The 23,303-nt window shown below is 38.0% G+C and overlaps 2 protein-coding genes across 2 annotated transcripts in view; both read left to right on the top strand.

The window, feature by feature from the left end:
- Positions 1-4,012, top strand: part of mturn (maturin, neural progenitor differentiation regulator homolog (Xenopus)) — a 9,711-nt gene extending 5,699 nt beyond the window's left edge. The window contains exon 3 of the mRNA XM_015392940.1: positions 1,915-4,012. Within this exon, the coding sequence (XP_015248426.1) occupies positions 1,915-2,022 (108 nt within the window). The 3' untranslated portion in view covers positions 2,023-4,012. The remainder of the gene's footprint in view (positions 1-1,914) is intronic.
- A 1,402-nt stretch (positions 4,013-5,414) lies between these two features.
- Positions 5,415-23,303, top strand: part of LOC107096332 (E3 ubiquitin-protein ligase ZNRF2-like) — a 22,880-nt gene continuing 4,991 nt past the window's right edge. The window contains exons 1-3 of the mRNA XM_015392941.1: positions 5,415-6,187; positions 11,869-11,964; positions 18,663-18,768. Coding sequence (XP_015248427.1) covers positions 5,869-6,187; positions 11,869-11,964; positions 18,663-18,768 — 521 coding nt within the window. The 5' untranslated portion in view covers positions 5,415-5,868. The remainder of the gene's footprint in view (positions 6,188-11,868; positions 11,965-18,662; positions 18,769-23,303) is intronic.

Genomic DNA, 23,303 nt, shown 5'->3' with positions numbered 1-23,303 from the left:
AAGGATTAAAGTTGTTTTTTCTTGCACTTTTAAAATGCAGAGTGAGCGTTAAACAAAATACCTTTGAAAGTATTATATCTTCATCCATTAATCCTTTCCTATATTTAAAACTGACTTGAAACATAAGATCATTTTAAACTTGTTGAATATTTAAGATACTATTAAGCCTGAAAACATACCAGACTGTAATGAAAGTCAAAATAAATCAGCTGGTTAAAGAAAAAAAAGGTGCCAACGATTTTACCAACAAGTTCAAGAAGAACATTAGGTTTAAGGTTAAGGTGATGTTTACATAAACAGGGTTTTGGTTTGATACACCGAATAGCAAACATACACTAATATACTTTTTTCTGCAGAATTAGGAGACGCCTTTTCAATACACAGAGTACAAACTCTCCATAAAATGCACAAATGTATAACAAATATAACTTAGTAAAGGAGCAACTGGCAGATAAACGATCTGATGGTTTGGAATTAAATTAGCATTGCAAGAAGCGGACAATATGTGTGTAGGGGCAATGAATGAAGCCCATCGTATGGGATGATTTAGCTGAAACAGCAATGCTGTCAGTCCTTTGTGTCAGCTGTTCGGGGTTAAAGCATTTAAAATCTCTTTAAAAACATTTTAGGTCCCATTGGGTGATCATGTCTTAGCTTTTCTTTTATGTTGTTGCAGCTAGCTTCAGATTATTTTACTCTATCTGGAATGAATTACAGATGATATTCTACCAGGAACTCATCCATTTCTGCATTAAGATCAAGATAAAGATTTTCTGTTATAATTTCTTCCCAGAATTCGTAGAGTGGAACCGTAGAGATGCTAGGCCAGGATAAATAAGAATAACGACTCGCCAAATTAAACATCAGTCTTCTTGTTGAAATACATTAAGGGTTTCATTTGTTAAATAAAAAACAATCTCAGATGCACAAAAAAATTGTTTTAAGATAAATCTGAGGATTTATTTAGCCAAGTTAACATTAAGAATAAAATAATTTGAATATTAAGAATTGAAATTCTCTAATTATTACACTTAAAGCATTTAAGGAAGGGCCGTTTTCCTTTATCAGGGTAAGAAATAATTTGGAAATGTTTAAATTACAATATTGTTAAAGTTGTTTATAATACATTTGCTAAGCTTTAAAATCATTTGAGAAGGTGCCAGAGTAACCTGAGTTTTCTCCAGCATTTTGTGAAATATAGTTCTGCCACTCTCCTGCATGCTGCTGCACACTGCCAAGTCCTACACTGCACATTTTTTTAATCTAAGTTAGTAATTTAGTCATTTTCTTAAATTCTGTTAATTTTTTCTTTAATTGAGCAGGCAAGTAAGGCACTTTGACGATGGAATAAGACAATTTACATTAAAAAAAACTGCAGTCTCTAATCTCTCTTATTTCAAGCATATGCACTCAAAATAATCGTATTTTAAAGCTAAACATACTTATATAATAATACTTATTCCATCCAAATTTAAGGTAAATACACATTTTTTTTTTTACTCATTTTAATATCGTTTTTATAGTGTAGCTTACATGATTCGGTCAACAAACTTGTGGAAATCTGCTTTTACTTTGAAAGGTCAAAAACTAATGCTGTGGATGACAAACACTAAAACTGTAATGAGGAATAGTTTAAATTGTGGTTTTAACAATAGGATTAATTGTCACCTTTTGGGGTTTTGAAGGTAATTATATTTTGGCTTTCACAGTTTGTTAAAAACACAAGTCTGATACCAATAATATGTTCCCCTCTTTGTTTGTTAGCTTTTGTTTTTTAACTGCCCCTTATTCTGTTATTTTTGTACACTTTTTAAGGTCCACATTTGTGTGACCCGTTGCTATAATCTTTTGCTGCTGTAATACCCCAGTTTCCCCATTGTGGGACAGTAAATGGATTTTTTTATTCTGTTCCAGCTGCTAGGTCTTCCAGACATTGAAGATGACAGCTTTGAGCACTACCACGCTGACATGGAGGGGGAGCCTGGGCCCGACCACCAGCAGATGGGGGTCAGCCAGCAGTGATGATCCAAGCAGAGGACGCCCCAAAAACCTGCTCCAGAAGACTTGGGCCTTGATACCTTAGCTCACCTAACAGCACACACTCTTGCAAACCTATAGTAGACATGCTGAAATATCACCACCTTGTTCTTGAATGTTTCAGTGGCTTTGCTTTCCAAAGAGTGCACTTTGTTGACCTTCCCCTTCCTTTTATCAGAGAAACACATAAAAGATTGTATTTCTAAATATATTAGGATTTTTTGTTTGTTCTAGTAATTCCATATACGCCTCGCCAACATCACCAACCCAAACCATTACCAGTATACTCTTAAAGCTAAGCTTAACCACAGCTTAACTGAACCATAACACTAAGCCTAACCCCTAAAACAGTGTCCACCATGTTAGAACTGGTTTTTATCCCTAACAAGGTCTTAAAAATTCTCTAGAATATATCAGAAAATAGGTGATCTAGACAGGTACACACAAATACAAACATGCTCTACTGATACTTCAGAGCTAGGTGAGCTGTAGTGATATTTAAGGCCATAACAGGCGTCATAATCATTCACCTTCCAGTGAGTTAAAGTTCGACAGCACAGCAATATTACATCGGATATGCAGAAAAACAACAGAATGTTACGGCAATATGCAAACGTCCTCCCCGTGGTGATGAATGTGACAGATGGTTACTTTTTTCTGCCCGTCTGACATAAGTGATGCACACGTAAACAACGAAAAAATGTAAAGTGACAGTTTGGGGCAACACGGAGCAGCTGAAAGTAAAAGTCAAGCAGGTGCAGGAAAGAGAAGGGGGAAGTTAGTTGTGGCACAAATTCACCCGAGCAACGTCTAACATACTGCAGTTATATCGGTTATAGTGATTCCCTCAGTGCAACCAACTGTGTGGTCTAGAAACTCTGAAGTTTTTTTTTTTTTTTTTTAGAGGCATGGATCATTTAAAAGTGTTTGTTAATGTTCGTAAAGCTGTGCATCGAGCATTAGTTAAAACCCACCCCCATGAGGATCATTGAACCGCTGTTGCTATCTTATGACCGTCACAATAATAGCCCGTGCTGCAGCTTTAATCCTTCCTTATTTGGGTGTCTCATCACCATGTGACACCCCGCCTCTTGAATGTTGTAGTCTTCCTTCCGGTCCGAGGCGTGCTGCTCTTCCTTGGCAACACCTGAGGAGATACCTTTGTAAAAATTTGCCAAAATCCCTCTTTTCATGAAAGGTTTTGAATCTATTGTCTCATTTAAGGGTTTGTCTTAGTCATATGTTAGCAAAGGACACCTTCGCCACCCTTGGAGTACATGGGAGGAATGGGGAACTGGATGCTGTTGACCTCCCTGTTTACCTAGAGGCCAAAAAAAATGTGATTTTTATCTGTCTTCAATCTGGCTCCTGGGTTAGAGGTAGTTTGCTGCCCTACCCACATGTATTAGATACACAACATCCTGTATGTAAGGAGCAAAGAATTGATGATTTTATAATATGGGCTTAAACTTAAAAAAATACAGTTCATAAATCACACATTCCTGAAAGAAAAAAATAAGCTTTCGTGAAGCAAAGGTCTTAAAGGTCCCTGAGCTTAATAATTTGCTTCTTAAGTCCGACCTGGGTCGATTAAATGTTTCTACACTGGCTGCTAGAGGGAAAATGCTGTATATCTAATGCATCAACAATGTGCAAACATGCTCTTTCATCACATCATTTCTGTAGCTAAGATGCATGAAAACTCCTGTTTTGTTTCTCTGTTTTTCTCTGCTGCCTCTGGCCCTCCACAGTTAAACCTTCCATTTGAATCCCACCCAATGCACTGCAAGGCTTCCTATTGCTTTCTACAACTAGGTCAAGATAAAGCACGAACTGCTCCTCTGCCAAGTTACTTTGGCTTGTAAATGTTTTGTTATTTTGTTTTAATATAATTTGCCTGTCTGTTCTTTGTTTTTTTCATGCAGTGTATCCTCTGTTTGTCCTCTGACATGTGTGACATCGGTCAATAAATGGCGTGAACTAAAAGTCTTTGCCAGTGTTTGGTTTTTGGAACCAGAGATTTTCCTTTTCCAGGTTTCAGTTGAGGACCCTCGACCTGCTGCTCTGCTAACAGCCTGCTAGGGTTACTGGAGCTGACGTCAGGAGGCACCTGACCTGCAGCCTTCCAAAGCTGTGACAAGGTACAGCAATAACCGGATGTAAGGCTTACCCTTCAAAATAAAAGCTGAAAGGCTATTCATCTGAAGTTCACATTAATGGACAATGATTTTACTCAAGTTCAAATTTCTCCTAACAGGATAAGCATCTGTTATTTTATTAAAGTAACCTTAAATGCTTTCAGATATTTTTTTATGTGCAAGATGCTTTATTTAAGAGAACAAGAACACCATTTATAATTCTATCTAGTAAAGTTCAGCACTTCACCATGCCTTTTCTGAAACATTTGCAGGCATAAGGTTGACATGCCTGCAAACAGCAGCTTAAGTAGCAGCTAATCTTTATTAATCTGATGTGTTAAACACTTTATAAAAAAATTGAATTCAATCCTAAATGAGTGAAGGAAAGATTAAAATACAATGAGAACCAGCTTTAGGAAGCAGATGATAAAATAAAAATAAAATTCAATTCCATTTCACATGATTGCCTAAATATCATGCAGTGCAAATAGTGAGAGAATCCAGCTGTGTTTAACTTTATCTGAGATTAACTGCAGTTGTTCTCTTTGGATCAAAGGGCTTTATAAGACAAAATTAATGAACAAATATCATGAAGAGAGAGCCATCTGGCAGAAAGGTCAGGGATGCGGAGATGCTTAAATCAGGGTTAAGTCAGAAAACATAATTTACAGTTTTAAACATGGCATATTGCATAAAAGGGGTTTGGCGCAATTGCAAACCTACAGAGACGCTTTAAGTCAAGCAAGGAGAGAGTTGACCAGTGAAAAAGCAAACAAAGGCCTTAATAATTCTGGAGGGACTGCAGAGATCCACATTTCAGGTGGGAGAAAATCCCACATTCCACACCTCTGAGGAAGATCAGTAAGAAAAACTTGATTAAGGAATCAGAGGAAGCTGTTGGAGATCAGCAGAAGATGAAGGAGGATCTCGAGAGAAAAGCTGCAACATTTAAAACTTTGTAAAACCAAAAAAGGGGTTACAGTGCAGTGGTTTGGATTTGATTATAGCCTAGTTATCTAAAACTTTATCTATCTGAAGTGATGTGGTCTGATTAAAAAAATGCATTTAAGAGATGCTTTCCATCCAGTTGGAACAAAGCATTTAGTTAATTTGATAGAGCATTGAAAGAGTTAATAAGTTAACCTTTAGTTTCAATCATCTTTAAGCTTATGCTTTTATTTTGAAAGGGCGGGGCTTGTTTAAGTGGTTCGCAAGAGTGAGTTTGATCCAAGCGCTCCGCTGCAGGAGGAGGGGGAGGGCAATCCCTGCTTTTATTTTTCCTTCCTCGCGGCCGCAGTAAAGCTCAAAAACAAACTTGGGCCAGACGAGCTTCACGCAAACATTTGCGTGTCCGTGTTGGGCTGCTGTGGAGGGAGTGGGGTTCAGAAGAAAGAAAGAAAGAAGCGTTTTCCTCTTCATGTCTTCTTTGTTGCAAAAAGGGGAAGGGCTCCGCTTAGTAGGAGGAAAACAGAACAATTGAATATCAAGTTAGTGCGCTCAGAGTGCGCACTTTACGCACAGAGCGCACCGTTAAACTGTGAGATGTTGGATCGGTTGGATCGGTCTCGCCCTGCTTCAGCGTGTCTGTGTTTCCTTTGTTAGTGTCAGCTCTTCAGAGATCACTGTGATCATGCGACGTGGTTGAAAGAACCCAAACTTTCCAGCGCAAAACAACAACAACAAAAGAGACAACATGGGGGCCAAGCAGAGCAGCCCCGGGTTTGACGGCAGAACTCGCGCTTATTCCAGCTCAGATCTCCCTTCTCGGAACACGGCTGTGGCGGAAGGTATCACGGGGTTTAGGTACACAAATGGACCCGATGGCCCGAGGATCCGGTACACGGGTGGAGGGCCCACCGACTCCGGGCTGAGGATCCCCACCGGTGGAAGGTCAGGGTCAAACAATCAGGGTCTGGATAGCCCAGATGGAGATGATGGCCAGCTGTCCCCAGAGGCGCACAGGCTGTTTATTGGCTCCTTACCGTCTCACCTGTCTCCTCGCTTACTGGGAGGTAAGATCCTGAAGCACAGATTACACAACCAAAACAACAACACCTGGAGGACCTGAGATGGGGGTTCTGAATATATATTTGCATCATCTAAGGTAGATTATGTGATTTATTTGACCCCTTTTCACTTCTTTTAGCAAATATACCTCAATTGTTTACCCATAAAGGCAGAACTGGTTTACTTCCTGGTTTCATACTGACAGGTGATGCCTTCATGCTTGACTTATTATATCAGATTATGTTACTTTACCCTCCAGGCATGGGATTATCCAGGTAAAAATCACAAACTTTCACCAACTGTAAAGCAAAGACAAAAGTATGATCACTGCTGTTGTTGTCAGACAGATTGTAGTTCATCAGCTTTAGTTTTTAAGATTAAAAGTTAAAGAAATGAATAACAATAGTACATTTCTTTCAGCCAGTTGAGCTGGCAGTGCGCAGCAACAGGTGAAGGGGCAGCAATGTGTTCCGTCATTTCTCTATAAAGTCAGGTTACTCAAGCATCTCTTTAACAGGATTTATAACCACTTATAACCACTAAAAGGTTATTAATTTAACGTAAAGTGATGTCACAGCATGAAACCTTGCGATAATAAAGCTGAGGGATTTTTCTTGTCAAAGTGAATTCTGGGTCAGGTGGGTTTTTGAGCATATAACTAGAGAAGTTGGTGTACGCTTTTATTTTGGGTTGTGGACGACAGTTTTAAACTTGGCACCATTTTGTATCAGTGTTTGGGACTTTTATTTTGAAATAAGAAAGGAAATATTTCTTGAGTTGTCCTGTCTTATTGACACATAGACAATGAAAAAGTCCCCACAAATAAAAAAATCAGGCACTTTATTTTTGGTAATATTGGATCGAGATAAAACTTTTTTTTTTAAATGGTTGGATAAATATCGAGGTATAGTTTTATAGCACCATTTCCATTTTTAAGAGAGAGAGCAAAGAGTAATAACTAATGATAAACTCAACATGATTGCTTATACCAAATCATTTTTATTCCCCTATTTTCCAACACACAATCACTATGTTAACATATAAGTTCTTCTTCTTCTGTAAAATAGGAAACATCTCCAATCTGATTGGCTGTTTTTTTAGTGTTACGTCAACCTCATGTAATTACTATTTAACGACATCTATTGCCTTACTGATATTTTAAGGTTACCTCCTCATTAAATATGGAAGTTATTTATGAAAGCAAAGTAAATAAATGTTTAAAATTCTTAAAGATGAAAAGAATTAAAGGTATAGTGGAGGATGTTTGCATATCTTTGAAAAGAGCCGCCCTCTCCATGTAAAAAAAAATGTACACACATGCTCAACCCTGTACCCGCTCCTTAGAGGGAACGCCTATTAAACGCGTGCAAGAGCGTACAGGAGCCTATTTCTCATCGTGCACGCTCTTTTTAAAAGTTACTAGGACAACCACTTAGTTTGATGATCCACCCGGAAAAATATAATCCTCCACTATAACTTTAAAGTAAATCATAAATTATTCGTCTATTATTTATCATCTGTTTTTTTTTGCTTTCTTATTAATTTCACAGTAATCAGGGCCTCAAACATCCAACAGCCTTTACCTGAAAGTGGATTCAGGTCCAACCAGTCAATAAGTTTAGCTGAAGGCACAGAGCTGTTTCTTTTTTCAAAGGAAACAGGAACCTATTTTCATTCTGGTAACTAAGCACAGTCTGGAAAAGTTTCTTTGAAATCAGCAAAATATGAAATATGCCTTTGTCAAAAAAAAAAAAAAAAAAGGAACCTCTGCTTTTCTTTAAATTAGGAACGTCTAGGAGTTCGCCCTAACAGAGTTTCTAAAAGCTGCTGCTCTCATGAACAAATCGTGTTCGGTCTCGTCACCTCTGCTCACGATCATTAGATGTTACTGATGCAGTCAGAGCTGCTCAGTATTTTTCCATTTGACACTGGATACCTGGATACGTTTAATAGCTGTATGACGGCTGAGCGCTTTGTTTAGCCTCTTTATCGAAGCCACAGGTGGCTGTGCTGCTGCTGCGCTGCTTTGCCCTTTTGTCTTCCTTCTTCTGCTTCTCTTACGTTGTGCAAAACAGGCCAACTTTTTTTTTTTTTTCCTTGCTCTGACAGGGAAGAGTGCACTATGTAGGTCAACAGATAAGCGCTTCCTGCTGGTTACACATTGCCTGACATGGACAGACACAAACGCAGCTGAAACACAAAGGACGCTCACAAACTTCCTGAATCTGCAAGTCTAGCTGTTTTCTTCAGAACGAGATGGAGTCACCAGATCCGAGCGCAACAAAAGCCGGAGTCGAACCGACAGAAACGTAACGGTCATGGGGCTGAAAGAGGAAACAGTGCTGCAGTTTTAGAAAAAGGATCCATAAAAAGCCCAACTGAAACACCCCCCCTCCTTCTTTGAAGTTACTGGTAGAGGTAATGAGGAAGTCTAATCACTGATAACCTCATCTGTAACCTTTGCACCATGGGAGCCATGTGACTCTCCAGGCCCCACGCTGTTTTTAGAGTCCTTCATAAACACATGACATAAGCACGGTGTAGACTCCAGGCACAGTGCTATTTACAAAAGCTGCACTTCTTTATCTTTCTTTGGAGGTTTTAAGCTTTTATCATGTTTTAAAGGAGGCCAGTTCACAGGGCTTGTATTGCGCACCCGTATGCAAGAAGGCAGGCAGAAATGTGCAGGGGGGGGTATCCTCATATAGGCAGGACTAATAGAGTCAGCGGAAAGTGTTAGAACCAATTGGTTAAATACCAATGTGACAAAAAAAAAACATATTTAAAAAAAAGAAAAATTGAAATTTTAACCATATAAAACATTGCCCCATTGCAGCTGCAATCTTCTCTTCAGAGCTGTGAAACGTTTTCTGAAAATGTTGGCATGGAGAGAACAGCTTTGGGGTTTTGTTTTGTAGGAAGTACTCATGTGAAATTTGTATCTAAATAGTTGTCCCTGTGTGGCTTGAAATAAAAACAAAATCCCATTTAGAAGTAACTTAATCGTTTTCAAACATTAAATCATCAGTCAGGGAAGGTGATGGGTTTTTATAAGTGCCACTTTGAAATGATATTTGTCGATCGTAAATGCAGTTAATGTTAGGAGTTCTGCAGTTCCAACTGGATCTAGTTCTGGTCAGAACATGCACAGACATATTTGACAGCAGGTGTTGGCAAACACAGCAAAAATGTGTTGATGAAATAAAAAACAATGTTATAATTATGTTTTTAGTAGCCTGTCGTCTCTTGGCATTATGCTGCATATGAAAACGAATCAAATCAATGTTGTCTGGTGTATAATAATCAATCTAATGTTTCTCTAAGAACACGGCATAGATTACTCTAAGGTTTGGACCTGTCTATTGCACTGCTGCCTTGCAGCAAGAAGGTTCTGGGTTCCATTCCCGGCCCGGGGTCTTTCTGCATGGAGTTTGCATGTTCTCTCTGTGCATGTGTAGGTTCTCTGCGGGTACTCCGGCTTCCTCCCAGAGTCCAAAATTATGACTGTTAGGTTAATTGGCTTCTCTAAATTTACCTTAGGTGTGTGAGTGCATGGTTCTGTGTAAATGTGTTGCCCTGCGACAGACTGGTGACCTGTCCAGGGTGTAGCCCACCTCTCGCCCATAGACTGCCGGAGATAGGCACCGACTCCTGCTTGACCCTGACAAGGACTAAGAGGGAGAAAATGGATGTATGGTATTATCGAGAGATATTAGTACCATTAATACTATGTATTGTTGAAGTATAAATGCCAATTTATACTATATTATGGTATTATGATCTGTAACTTTAGGAGGAAAATGCAGTGGTTTGGATTTGAGGAAGATTGGTCCATATGTCCTCCAGCAGTCTAAGCCTAAAGCAGCATAACTATAGAGGTATTTCAGATAACCTGAGCCACTCAACAACCTTGGTTACTGAAGGGATGTGAAAGTGCAGTATCTTCCCTGTGACAGTCTTTGGGCTCGTGTGTGTGTGGGTGATCTGAGACGACTGGACAGAAAAGAACAGTTTGGAGACAGAAGGCAGGTGTAAAATCCTTGACCAAAGGTGACTTTTCTTGCACTTGAATGGATGCTGCGAGCATAAAATACTGCACATATGTTTCTGTTTTTAACACCCAAGAGCTACTTGAACTTCTACACCAAAATCATTGTGGTCATGCTTTCTTTTTGCTTCCGAGTTTTACGTGACAATAATTGAATCTCCTTCTTTGTCTCTCTTTCCATTAAATTTGACAACATAGGAAAACAGCTGGACAAGGCTTTGAAATCTCAGTTTTCATAAGTGCAAAAGTTGTATTCTATATGTAATGCAACTATGCATTAATATAAAAAAAGAAAGCATGCACTGTTTAGCAGGAGGTATGCCCAAATCTCCTCCAGCCACATAATGTTCTCAACAGCAACATCATTGTGGTTAATTTTGCACCAAGCAACACTTGAGATTCCATAAATCTGACATTACCTGTCTAGGGGTGTGGCGGCAGCTTCTGCAATTTCCCCTCCAGGCTGAGTAAAGGAGGAGGGTGGGACAAGGCTTGGGTTTCGGCTTTAGTGATTGAGAAACACTCGACAGGCTCACACTTGGATAAGAACAGGATAGCATTCCCTAGTCGTCAGAACAAATAGATGCTATATTTACCTTTCTCTTCTGTTGTTAATTATTGATAAAATATTGTTGGGAGGTTAACTGAGCTTCACTGCTTCCTTAAAATTTTAACGCTTGAGCTCTAATCTGCCCAAGTTTGAGACAGAGGTCCGACAACAGACCACAGGCTCTTCTTTGGCTTGTTTGCATACTTGACTCTGATTGGATGTTCAGTGGGGGTGGGAGCTGACTGCAGAGAAGGCCTCTGCCTTTGCCTTTTGGCAAATTACATTTGAGTAGGCAAAGTGCTTGTTTGGGGTATAGCCGGCCTAGCCAGTTCATCTCAACTTTAGCAGCTCTTTTAATGGACTGGGAACAATTCATAATGTTAAAAGTAAAACCTTTTATTGTATTTGTATTTTTAGTTACAGGACAACACATGATGTAATTGTAAAGATGATACTTAAATAAAATCCAGTTCAACCTATTGTATTTGAAGCTTACCTTGGTAGTGAATACCTGTCCTCTAGAAAATGCAATTAATCTTTTCCTCAGATTTTGTAAAAACACACAAAAGAACACTTGTTTTGGTCACTTGAGACCAAAATGGAACTGCTAGGCCGCTGTGCAAAAATCACTGACCATCGCACTGGATACATTATCTCAGTGAAACATGGTGATGGCAGTGTGATGGTGAGGGAACCAATGGATGGAGTTGAATACAGCACAATCCTGGCTAGAAACCAACCATTAAAAACACGGCTTCCCTAGATGAACAGCCACAATATATCTTGTTTACAAAGCTATCGTTCTGTATTGTCCCAGACATACAATAGATCCAGTACATGCTAACAGTCCTACTTTACTTCATGCTGTGACATCGCTACAACTCTCAGTGCTCACTTCATCAGGATATCAGAGTATCTTCGGTCAGAAGCTTCCTCTGGAAACCAAACCATGACCATCTATTATGACTCGAAGGCAATGTTTAACTTTAGTTTACAATCATATTCATTAACCTACTGGGAAAAATAAAGCATGTTCAAGTTAAATATGAGTCCTAATGCTGTTTGTGTTTTTGTTTTTGTACTTCCAGGGTTCCACTGTCCTGTTTGCTCCAAGTTTATGGCAGCGGATGAGATAGAGAAGCACCTACTTGTGTGTTTCAGTAAAACACGCCTTACCTACAACAGTAAGATTTTTTATTATTTTATTTTGAATCTTCCTATGTTATGATAATATAAAATGTTGTCTTTAAAGAGAAAGAAACTTTGTTATTGGAGTTACGCCGATGCTATTTTTTGGCCCCGATACTAGTACCCGATACCTGACTGTGCAGTATCTGCTGATACCGATACCATCTGTTTGGAAAAAGGAAAAGGAAAAAGACTAATACAAAATGAATCCAGTAGAACTTTTTATTGCCTACCTGAAATTGGTGACAATAGTTGAATAAACTTTTGGCTCTCAAAATGGTATCCATGCTGTATTTGTCCATACTCGCCGATACCACTACCCCCATTTTAAGTACTGGATCAGGGCCCCGCTCGATACTGGTATTGGTATCGGTGCAACACTAGGTGGTATAGGAAACTGCAGCTTTGGTGGCTTTGCTTTTATTGGAGAAAGAAAGAAAATAATAGATCATTGTGATTGTTCAAATGCATTTTCAATCATGGGATGTTTTAGTTTTCTTGAACAGCATCATTCCAACTCCTTTTGAGGCCTGATAAAGAGCCAATTATTTGATTTATGAGTTGTAGCAGGGATCCATGTAAAAGTTGTAGGACAGTAACTGTCATAAAATGGAATTAAAGGCCTTTACTTTATACAGTCACACCCAGGTAGATGAGGCAGGGTAAAAAAAGGCTTACAAGCTTCGGTAGAGGCCCATAAAAACAACCCCAGATCTATACTTCCTTCCTAATAGCAGAAGCATGAAGATCCAACATTGTTTTTCTGCCATAATTTCTCATATTTTTACAGATGCATCAATAACAGCCAGTAGAAGGGAAGGCAGCAAACCGTGACTCTACTGAACTAATAAAATGCAGAAGGATGCTGATAGTTAGAATATTAATATGGTGGCAGGAAAAGAAACCAGCTGCCGCATTATAGAAGCTATTTAAGGCTCTGAAATGAAGGATTATTACTCAGCGTCAAGTGGTCATAATAAATACAAAAGTGTTTTCTATAAAATAACTCAATACTTAATTGACATCTGCTGTATTTTTAAAAGTCCTCCTTTAGTCTAAAGAGAATAAACAAATAAACCCCGGGTTCCACTTAACACGCAGGCACCGCGGGGCATTTCTGCCCGGCACCCTATTCCACTGGGAGCATTTCAGAGCGGAGTGGTTGTACTCGGATCAAACAGGGATTTATTCATCGTGTCATAGTAACATACATGTAGGCTTTGACTAGAACAATAAATGTTTATTGTGACTGTAAATCTGCACATGCAGCATTTCATATGTGACCAAAATAATGTTACCCACCTTAAATACCAAATTATTCATCAATTTTAGCCCAAGCCTTTCCCTTTCTGGTGCTAACATTAAAAGGAGTCGTTTCATATTTATTGGTGTGTTTTCCACCTCCAAAATTAACATTTCGTCATCTATGGTGTCTTATGAAGTAAGATTCACCGGTGATTCTGTGCTGGAGCTGCAGGTAAAGCCCTGAACATACCGGATGCGTGCAAATTTTTAATCTCCTATACAATTTTTTTTCATATCACACTGACTATGTATAAAGAGGCTCCGACTAGGTACTGGGGCAGATCTGCACAGATTTTTTTCACTTCTGTCTCTGTGCTATATACAAATTAAAACAATTTCCCACATTTGACTTGGAGAGATTATCAAAATTGATTACAAAGAGAGACAAAGCAACAAAAAAAAAAAAACCTGGTACATTCTATAAAGCAAAGACCCACCTGAAGAGTCTGTGCAGCATCTAAAACCAGAACAGAGAATGTTCATATGCCTATATTAAAAACATAATGAGATCTAAGTCTAAAGAAAAAAACAGCAATGAACACCGTGGGACAGTTTCTATGCTGACTGAGGCAGGGAGAAGTGATTCTCAGAGAGGAATCTGTGAAGTTTATAAAAGTTTTTCTTTCTTTTTTCATATAGGGGTGAGAGAGATACACTGCGCTTAGCTGCTCTGTCTGCCCCTCATTATTTAGTTTTTTGTGAGGCTCAAAAGGAATCACTATTTCACTTTATCCGTTTTTTCTCCTCCTGATTGATTGATAAACTGTGCTTTTCTGTCCCTCGTTGTTTTTGTGAGACTCAGAGAGGATCACTACTTTATCCCGTTTCTGTCCTCCTGAATTCCTATCATGGGTAAAATATGTTAAAATGTTTCATTGATTGTTTTTGCACGAGTCTGACCTGCTTACTATTTACGCAGGGTGCATCTCAAAAAGCTGACTCTTTTCCTATGCGATTAACAGATTTTATTTTGTATTTTCCCCCAAAGTGCATGTCTTTTACTTTGTAGCTGCATCTCTCTTCCTGTCAGACCCTTGAAATTGCCGCTGAATTGCTGCTTACTCTGACTAATATAGACCCAGGGTTCTACATAAGCTCCTTTGCGTAAAATCACGCCGGGTGTCATCATCCCCATTGACTTTCAATTAATGCTAAATGCCAAGACCTCGTCCAACACGATTTTCTGTCTGATCGGACGCAAAATCGGATTGCTGTGTTCAGGGCTTAATGTTTTTTTGATGTTTCAGAGTAAAATGCAATCCTAAGTCTGCACATGTAGTGCTTAACTTTGAAACTCCTCTGGATGCTTTTTAGCAACTGACTTCCTGCCTGAACGATGCGTCCTATCCCAGATTGATGTGAAGGTATAATATCACGCATAAAAAAATAGACCAGTATTTAGAGAAGCATCCAGCGGCCGGTGCTTCCGCCTTTAGAGGAACGTCGGGGTCAAAGAGCGAGAGTCTTGCAAAATCAACTCTTTTATAGCTTTCATCCATATTATCACATTCATGTAGAAAAGTGGTATTTCACTTAGTTCATGCATGTCTTAGTAATCCTAATTAATTTTGGTCTCTAAGCAGCAGCCCCTTCCTGTTCTGGTAAAATAAAATACTTGCCCACTTTTGGTAAGTCATGAGAATCTGTTTTTCAGTTGTAAAAGGTCTCTTACTTTTTTAAGCCATCTTAAGGAAGAGACTAATTACCTAAAACGGCGTTATACAATTGCTGCAGCAGCTCTGACGGTGTCGCGAAACGTGCGCCATCACATAGGGAAAGCCAGTGTCCCAGTAAAGGCAAGTGTATTTCTCTTGAATTGGAAAAACCAATAGGAAAAAAAACATATTTTGTGACAAATTAATAATCCACAGTGCAAAGATTAATATTTAATCATATAAAATTGGAAGGCTTTAAAAAACATAATATATAGAGACTTCAAACGCCTGTTCTGCTTTGCCACTTAAGCACACGTGGCACCTGAATATTTCCAATTAACGTTTCATACTGAGAAACTCATTATTTTTGGTCAATGTGATGAGAAGAAGGTTTCATGGTGCATTTCTGCGAAAGCTCATATCAGATTTATCACAAATTTTAATTGGCCGCATGATAGTCGACACAGAGCCAAATAAATCGCTTACTTTGAAGATAAATTTAGCATGGATGCTAGTTTTCAACCTTGAGGCATTTGCAGGCTAGACTTTTTAAATGATGGTCATGGTTCTTATGGGCAAAGCAGAGCATCATCTGCATATGTGGAATGTTATTTGCACTCTGATTTTAGTACATGGAAAAAGTCCTCACAGAAAACCTGGCTTTTGATTTGTGTAAAGGTCCACACATTTGGAAACACCCAAACTGGATATTCATTTTATTACATAAAAAAAGCTCTTTTGCAGCTTTATGTTTTAAATGATGAAAATTACCTTTTTTCTGAGAATGGATTTCACCTACACCCTATCAATTGAAATGACAAAAATATACGCTTCACATTTCGCCAAACCACGAGAAACGTCAACAGGAAAAGATAAAAAAACCAAAAATACAAATGTGTGATGCAGCTGCACATCAAAGCATTGTGAGCACCTGCACGGGCCAGACACACAGGAAAGATGTGCAGATCTGTGGAAAACATCAGAAGCTAAACGTTAACATAAATGATGCTAGTCGCAAACTTCTTTCCAACCTCGTCACTGTTGCATGAATGCCAACAGGAGAGGAATCCTCTGTTTTTAGGGCTTTGCAATTTGCGTTTTCCCTGAACACACCCAACAACAGCCTGCATGCTGCTGATAAATGTGCAAATCCAGGGCATCAGCTAGACAGCGTCAATTACATTATCACAACCTTGCAGATGTGGAAGACCTGCACCACTGCTAATCTATATTTTTTTCACCTATATGTCAGACTTTCTCTGTAAAAACTGCTTTGGATTGAACCTTCCTTTTGTTTTATTCCAACAAAACCCGAAAGCAGTTTTAAAAATCCCTCTTTTCCTACTCAGAGATTCACATTCACTTTTATGAAAAATAATTTACATTAAATATAAAAATAGATCCAAAAGTTTCAATTAAAGAAAACTGTAATTGAAAATGTTACCTATTAAACACATTTCCTATTAAGACGGATCTGATATTAGCATCTAGAGCAGGGGTCGCCAACGCGGTGCCCGCGGGCACCAAGGGGCCCTCAAGGACCACATGGGGTGCCCTCAACGCCTTCTGAAAACAGCAACTCAGCAGTGGGCTAAGTTTGAAATTTTATTTTATTCTGTGACTCTTCTTTTTCATCATTTATAGAGCATTTCATCATAGTAATCATATAGGGCATTTTAGCATTTATAGAGATTTTAAAATTATAATGTTTAAAGGAAAATTAGAAATTAAAAGTTAACAATAAAAATGTGTTTAATTTGGATGAAGTTTAGGTGAACGCTGACCCCTCTTGTTCATAGGTCAGTATTGGTAGCCCTTCCTATGATTTGATAGTCATGAAGTTGCCCTCAGCCTTGAAATGGTTGGTGACCACTGATCTAGAGGGTGCAAAAGTATTGACCTTCCTTTAAAACTTTCTTTGTTTTGTTACCTGAAGTTTATTCAAACCACCTACATTTATGTTTATTTATATCACAGCATTTAATGTTCAATTCTTTAAAAATAACTTTTTGGGTATTTAAATTTATTTTCAACAGAACAAAACAAAAACATCCATAAAATTCTCAAACAACAATAAAAAAAAAAACAACACACATCATGACCCTGCCACTTCCATGCTTCATTATAGGGATTGTGTTCTCTGTGTCGTCATCCACTTTATATCTAATGGATCGATGCTCCAATCTTTAACAAAGACCTTTCCTTCCCCGTTTGTTTGCTTGATGTCCTTTTAATCCGGTCTGTCTGTTTAGGTGAACAGAACATGTTATTCTTATTGGTTTGGGATGTAACACAATCCTGATTGGTTATTTTGGGCGCATTTGTTCCGTCCTTTACTTGGTGAAAGGTCTTATTGCTGATAGGTGTTGTCCTTGTCATAAAACAGGTAAAATTATTGCACATAGCGCCCCTTTAAAGTAGACTTGGGTTTAAAAATAATTTTTGCAAAGGGGTTTAAAACTTTTTATCGTCACAGAATACCCTTTACAATTCCAGTGAACAAAATATTTTGCAAGGCAAATTTATTTGTATAGCACAATTCAGTAGAAAGACAATGCGAAGCGCTTTACATGATTAAAATACAGGAAGATAAAACAGAATCAAAGCAAGTAGGAAAAATACATAAATAAGAAATGCAGAAACTGAAGACTGAAGAAAATAAAAAAATTAAACTAATGATGTTTCAGTTGAACTGTTTAACTAGAACAGTCAAAGGCATTCCTAAACAAATGTGTTTTTAGTCTTGATTTAAAGGAACTCAGGCTTTCCGCACTTTTACAGTTTTCTGGAAGTTTGTTCCAGATAAGTGGAGCATAGGAACTAAATGCTGCTTCTCCATGTTTAGTTCTTGTTCTAGGCATGCAGAGCAGGCTGGAGCCAGAAGACCTGAGTGGTCTGGAGGGTTGATACACTGATAGCAAGTCTGCGATGTATTTAGGTGCTAAGCCATTCAGAGATTTATAAACTAACAGAAGTATTTTAAAGTCTATTCTCTGAGATACAGGGAGGGGTGATGTGCTCTACTTTCTTAGTCTTAGTGAGGACATGGGCAGCAGCGTTCTGGATCAGCTGCAGCTGTCTGATCCACTTTTTAGGCAGACCTGTGAAAACACCGTTGCAGTAATCAATTCGACTAAAAATAAACGCAGTCCTTTAATCCTGGAAATGTTCTTCAGGTGATAGAAAGCCGACATTGTAATTGTCTTTAAACCATAAAGGTGCTAACACCCACTGCAAAAGTGTACAAACATTTTTCTTGAAACACATTTTGCTTGAATTGCCGCATTTAGTATTTTTTCTCTCATCTAGACTTAACAGCAAGGTTCTCAGAATGCGAGGAAACCCCATGTTCCCAGATCTCTTTTGGTCCTACCGGTAAATGTTCCTTTCATGAAGTCATTCCTTTGTTTGTTGAATGTATGCTCGAATAAAAAAAAAAAAAAACCCTTATCTCCCAGCAGGAATATTAAGATATTGGGTCAAAGGTGACCTGTATTTCTCATCTTTTAAGAGAGGTGTGTACACTTTTTAGGGCCATTATATTTCCCCTACAGGTAGATGTGTTCAACTTCTTAGGACGCAGCGTTTATGTCCTATTCTATCTTTATTACCATGTTGTAAAAGACCATTACAATGTTGAGAATGCAGTTATTTCCACACATTAAGATTTAAAAATGCAGAGATTTGAAGTGTTTTGCAGCTCTTTGCTTACTCAGTTTGTATGCATTTTGCAGAGGACATCCTGTCAAGAGACTCTGGGGAATGTGCAATCTGTTTAGAAGAGTTGGAGCAGGGAGACACCATCGCCAGGCTGCCCTGCCTCTGCATCTATCACAAAGGGTAAGCAAAGCTCTAAAAGAGAAGCTCAAAAAGCGGAAATGAAAATGAGAAACTGTCAAACCCATCAAAGGAATAAGATTCAGTCTGATTGTTTATTATTGGTTTGAAAGCTGCAAGATAAAAGTGTTCAGATCTGTAAAGGAAAGGAATATTGAAGAAGACACTAATGTGGGGTACTAACTGAATCAATCTTTTTCACTTGGCCAGGAACCATTAATTCACTTTTTAAAACCTTCACGAAAATCAAAGTAGAGCAGTAGATGTTTTTCACCTGACCTGGTTATTATGATCAATCTGCTGCAGCTGTCAAAAAGCATGGATTATCAGCAAAGGACAGATGAAAATGGGTTATTACAAGTTATATCACAATTATTGCCAATAAAATCATCAGAGGGTTTTAAGAGTTCATTCAGCGAAAACTGCCAGTGAGAATTTCAATGTTGAGCATCGTAAAATATTACTGCCTTGCATTGTTTTCTCTATCCTTGAGGTTGGGCCTTTGCACTAATTTGCAAAGGAACTGAGTATTTTCCTCCTGAGCCAACCCTCTTCCTGGAAACATTAAATCCTAAGACGTTATATATGCCGAACATGGTAGCCACAGCTACAGCTGCAGCCGTCATGAATGTTTTCTCTAATATGGGCACCATGGGCACCAACCTTCTTTGCATTTCTTTCATTTACATTGCTTTCACTCAACCACAAAGTGTTTTTCCTTATAGGAGACAAGGCAGATGTCTCCTTATCAGATAATAAGACAGGGTTTAAAGGGTATTGTATAAGGAAAAATAAAAATATATTTTTTGAAATTACATTTCAACTAGAGACTTAAGGCATGAATTATATATACCCTTTGGAATTACTACTGGAAAATTAGTGATTGGTGTAACATCTGGAGTGCTTTTGAATTTTTTAGTAGGTCCAAGTCTTTGATGTTAAAGACCTGCTCACCATTTTGGTCTCTCCACAGTTTGCATTTCAAATTTAAATCAGGACTCTAACTGAGAGGCTAAAACATGAATTTTTCTTCCAGTCAGTAGACCCATATGTCCATAAAAAAAAGAAAAATCTGTATTATTTTAAATCTAAATCTGCCTGTAGGCATGAAGTATCACATGTCTCCTTGCATATATGTGCACTCATTCCAGTTGTAAAAGGTTTAGTGGAGGATAGGGCTGGGTAAAAAAAAATCTATTTAATCAATTTTGAATCGATTCCTTTACATTTTTGCAAAATCGATGTTTAGGGAATGAGATCGATTTGTTTTATAGTGACGCATGTGACGTTCACATTCAAACGAGCAGGAAAGATGCAATTAAGATGACTTCAAGCCAGACAGCTGCAAATAAAGCCAATAGGTTGATTGAAGACATTAACACATGGGGGCTGACCAGCAAACACCCTGTGGTTGTTACAGACAAAGCTGCAAATATGGTTTGTGCAGTGGAGATAATGCAGCTCATGCATGTCTGCTGTGTCACGTCTTTTTGCTCGTGTGAGGTTTCACTTTTTCACTTTTCACAAACAAGTTTCCACTTTTGAGACAGTTTTGCTCACATCTCAAGTTTAAACTGTCTGATTTACAAGTTTGCACTTTGTGTTTAATATGAAATGAAAAAATAAAATACATGAGTGTTTTGAAACACAGTTGAACCACTTTCATTATTGTAAAAACAGATCGAATCGAAATGAATCGATTTAGAACTGTGTGAATCAAAATCGAATCGATTCAAGACTTTGGCGAAAATACCCAGCCCTAGTGGAGGATGTTCTTTTTCCGGGTGGATCATCAAAATAAGTGGTCCTCCTTATTGTCAATCATTCTGGTGATATTTTTACGTAAGGCTGTCTTACGTTCTTGTCCCTATTTTCACTTACCAATGGAGAGTCCGACATATTGAAAAAATAGCAAATCTTCTTTTGGAAAGTAAGCTTGTATGAGCGATGCAAACAGAGCGTGCATGAGGAGAAATGGGCCTGCTCATGCTCTCGCATGCCTTTCATAGATGTTCAGTCTTGGGAGCGGGTACAGTGGATGTACATGTGCATTTTTATTCTTTTTAAATGAAGAGAGCAAGTCTTTAAAAAGAAATTTGACAATTTTCCACTATACCTTTAAAGAAAAGTGAAACATGTCTCCTGTAGGCTGTCTAAGCCCTAACAATAACACCTGAAGCACCCATTTTTTTGGCTATTTTTATTTTTTCACAATACCCACCATTTTTAGGTCATTGACTTTTAAATGAAACTCACTAAAAAAAGAAAATGGACCAATCAATTGGCAAATCAATTTCAGAATATCTATTTAACATAAAGAGTTGCTTCTTTATGTATTTATAAAGCAGTCTAAATCAGCCAGCAGTGATAACTAACCGTCCCTCATATATTTCTAGTACGCGTTGCTCTTTGCTCTATGATACAGAGCTTTGGTTCTCATCACGTTCTGCATGTTCAAATGAAAGGTTGATTAACAGGCTTTTATAAGAATTAATGCAAACTGTGGATGGATCAGATGAGCTGGAGCCGAGACGTGCTAAAACATGGCCAGCAGGCTCTGATGCACTGAGAAACAGATGTACGTCAACCATTGGTTATCTCTAACCTTGAGGACTGTGATATAATTTAGCAAGACCGTCTGTCATAATGTGTTTCTAATCTTTATGCAAAGACGGCATCATAAAAGAAGGAGAGTGACAGCGACGCATTCCCTCTAGCAACCAAACAAATACACATTTAGTCAGACTTTAGCGACGGCTTTTTAAGTTGCAGCTGTTTTGCGGTTTTCAGTCACAAGATCCAGAATCGACCTTTGTAAGAGTTTTATAATGAACCAGGTGGGTTCCATCTAAATTGACCAGTAAAAAAGTTTTTTTAAAAAGTAAAAAAGTAGTGTTATAAGAGGAGACATGAAGTAGAGGAAATGTTATAAAGATCTCTTTACATAAAGAATCAACTATTGTGAGGAATTGTGTACAAATTTTTACTTTTACTCAATATGGCCAGAAGTAGGTATGCCTCGTAACTCCCTTTATATGATGTATTTTGACAGAAAAGATATGGAACCAATCAAAAGATTTCTTTAAACCTAAATCTAGTTGGGGTATTAATAGTTTCCAAGTCCTTCCACAGATTCTTCCAAAAAAAGTTTTAGTGGACTTTGACTGGACTATTCTCACAGATCTAAACTAGAAAATCCATCAAAAAGCAAAGACCTCCACCAAGTAGCACATTTTGCCCCAAATTTTGACTTACACCTAGAACTAAAACTAGCTCGTTATCTGGATCATTACGGTACCAAATATAAATAAACTGTGCCTTGGCATGAGGTGCATCTCTGGTTAAAATTCCCTTTAAATCCTTATAGTAAGGAACACAGCGTGTGTCTGCAGCCTCTGGTGTCTTTCCTGCTCTCATCTTTTTTTTTTCTTTTTTTTTTTAAACATACTTTAATAATCCCAGAAGGAAATTCATTCTCTGCATTTAACCCATCCCCTTGAGGCATGGCTCTCCTTTCTTGTGTTTTTATTATTCTTGTTTTCAGTATTACACCTCTGTACTTTTTAAGCCCAATGCTGAAGCGGTCAATAGTCACTGCTGCCACCCTCTGGTTTAGGGAGGAACTGCTTGTTCCTACAAATAAGGATAAGAAATCCTTTAAAAACTCCTGGATCCAGATCCTCACCATAATGTAATGTATTGTTCCTTAGCATGAGCACCACCACTGGTAGAAATATTATTAAAACCCAATCATAGCTTTTTAAGTACTCATAGCAGACAAACAAACGCAACTGAAAACGTGACCTCCTTTATCGGAGGAATTTACTTCACTATAGCTGCATCTTTTACATGTAGCTACAGTTTATCCTGCTCATAATTAAATGTTAAGCTTAGTATCAAATCTTGCTGAGTATTTCCAACGTTATCTATTACCAGTATTTAGCAAGACTTACTTGTCCTTCACCAAAGCATGATAATTCCACCTCCATGTTTCTCAATGGAGATGGTGTTTTTTTCACAGCCACCTTCTTGAAAGTCCTCCAAAAAAAAACAGTTTTTCTGGTTTTCCAGCTAATAGATGTCTGAGAAGAGATTCCTCACCTGAGCTGTGGAGCTCTAGAGATCCTCAAGAATGACCGTGAGGATGTCCTGTTAAAAGTTTGGGACTTTTTTTGTGTATAAAACAGCTCCGGTCTGAACTTCTCATTGAACTTTATGGTGTGTTGAAGTTTTAGATTGTTTATTGAAAAAAAAAAAGAAAAAAGAAAAGAGGAATGTTGTTAATATTATGGGTACGAAAATAAGTTTCATCCAATATTATTGCAGACAAAAAAAAAAAACCTTTAAAACAAAATACAATATCAAGCATTAATTTGCTTTCCCTCAAAGATTTTTTATTATATGTTCATATTACAAATAGATGACAGCAAAAAATCTAAAAAAGAAAATAACAAATTGACAAAAGGCTTTAGATTTATCAAATAATTTTTTTTTTTTTTTACATATTTATGTTAAATTGGATTAATAAAAAAAATCAG

This window comes from Cyprinodon variegatus, unplaced genomic scaffold (genome assembly GCF_000732505.1).
Source record: "Cyprinodon variegatus isolate N-32 unplaced genomic scaffold, C_variegatus-1.0 Scaffold615, whole genome shotgun sequence".
Taxonomy (NCBI): Eukaryota; Metazoa; Chordata; class Actinopteri; order Cyprinodontiformes; family Cyprinodontidae; genus Cyprinodon; species Cyprinodon variegatus.
Note: the sequence above shows the minus strand (reverse complement) of the source record. Positions and strands in the feature narration are given on the sequence as shown.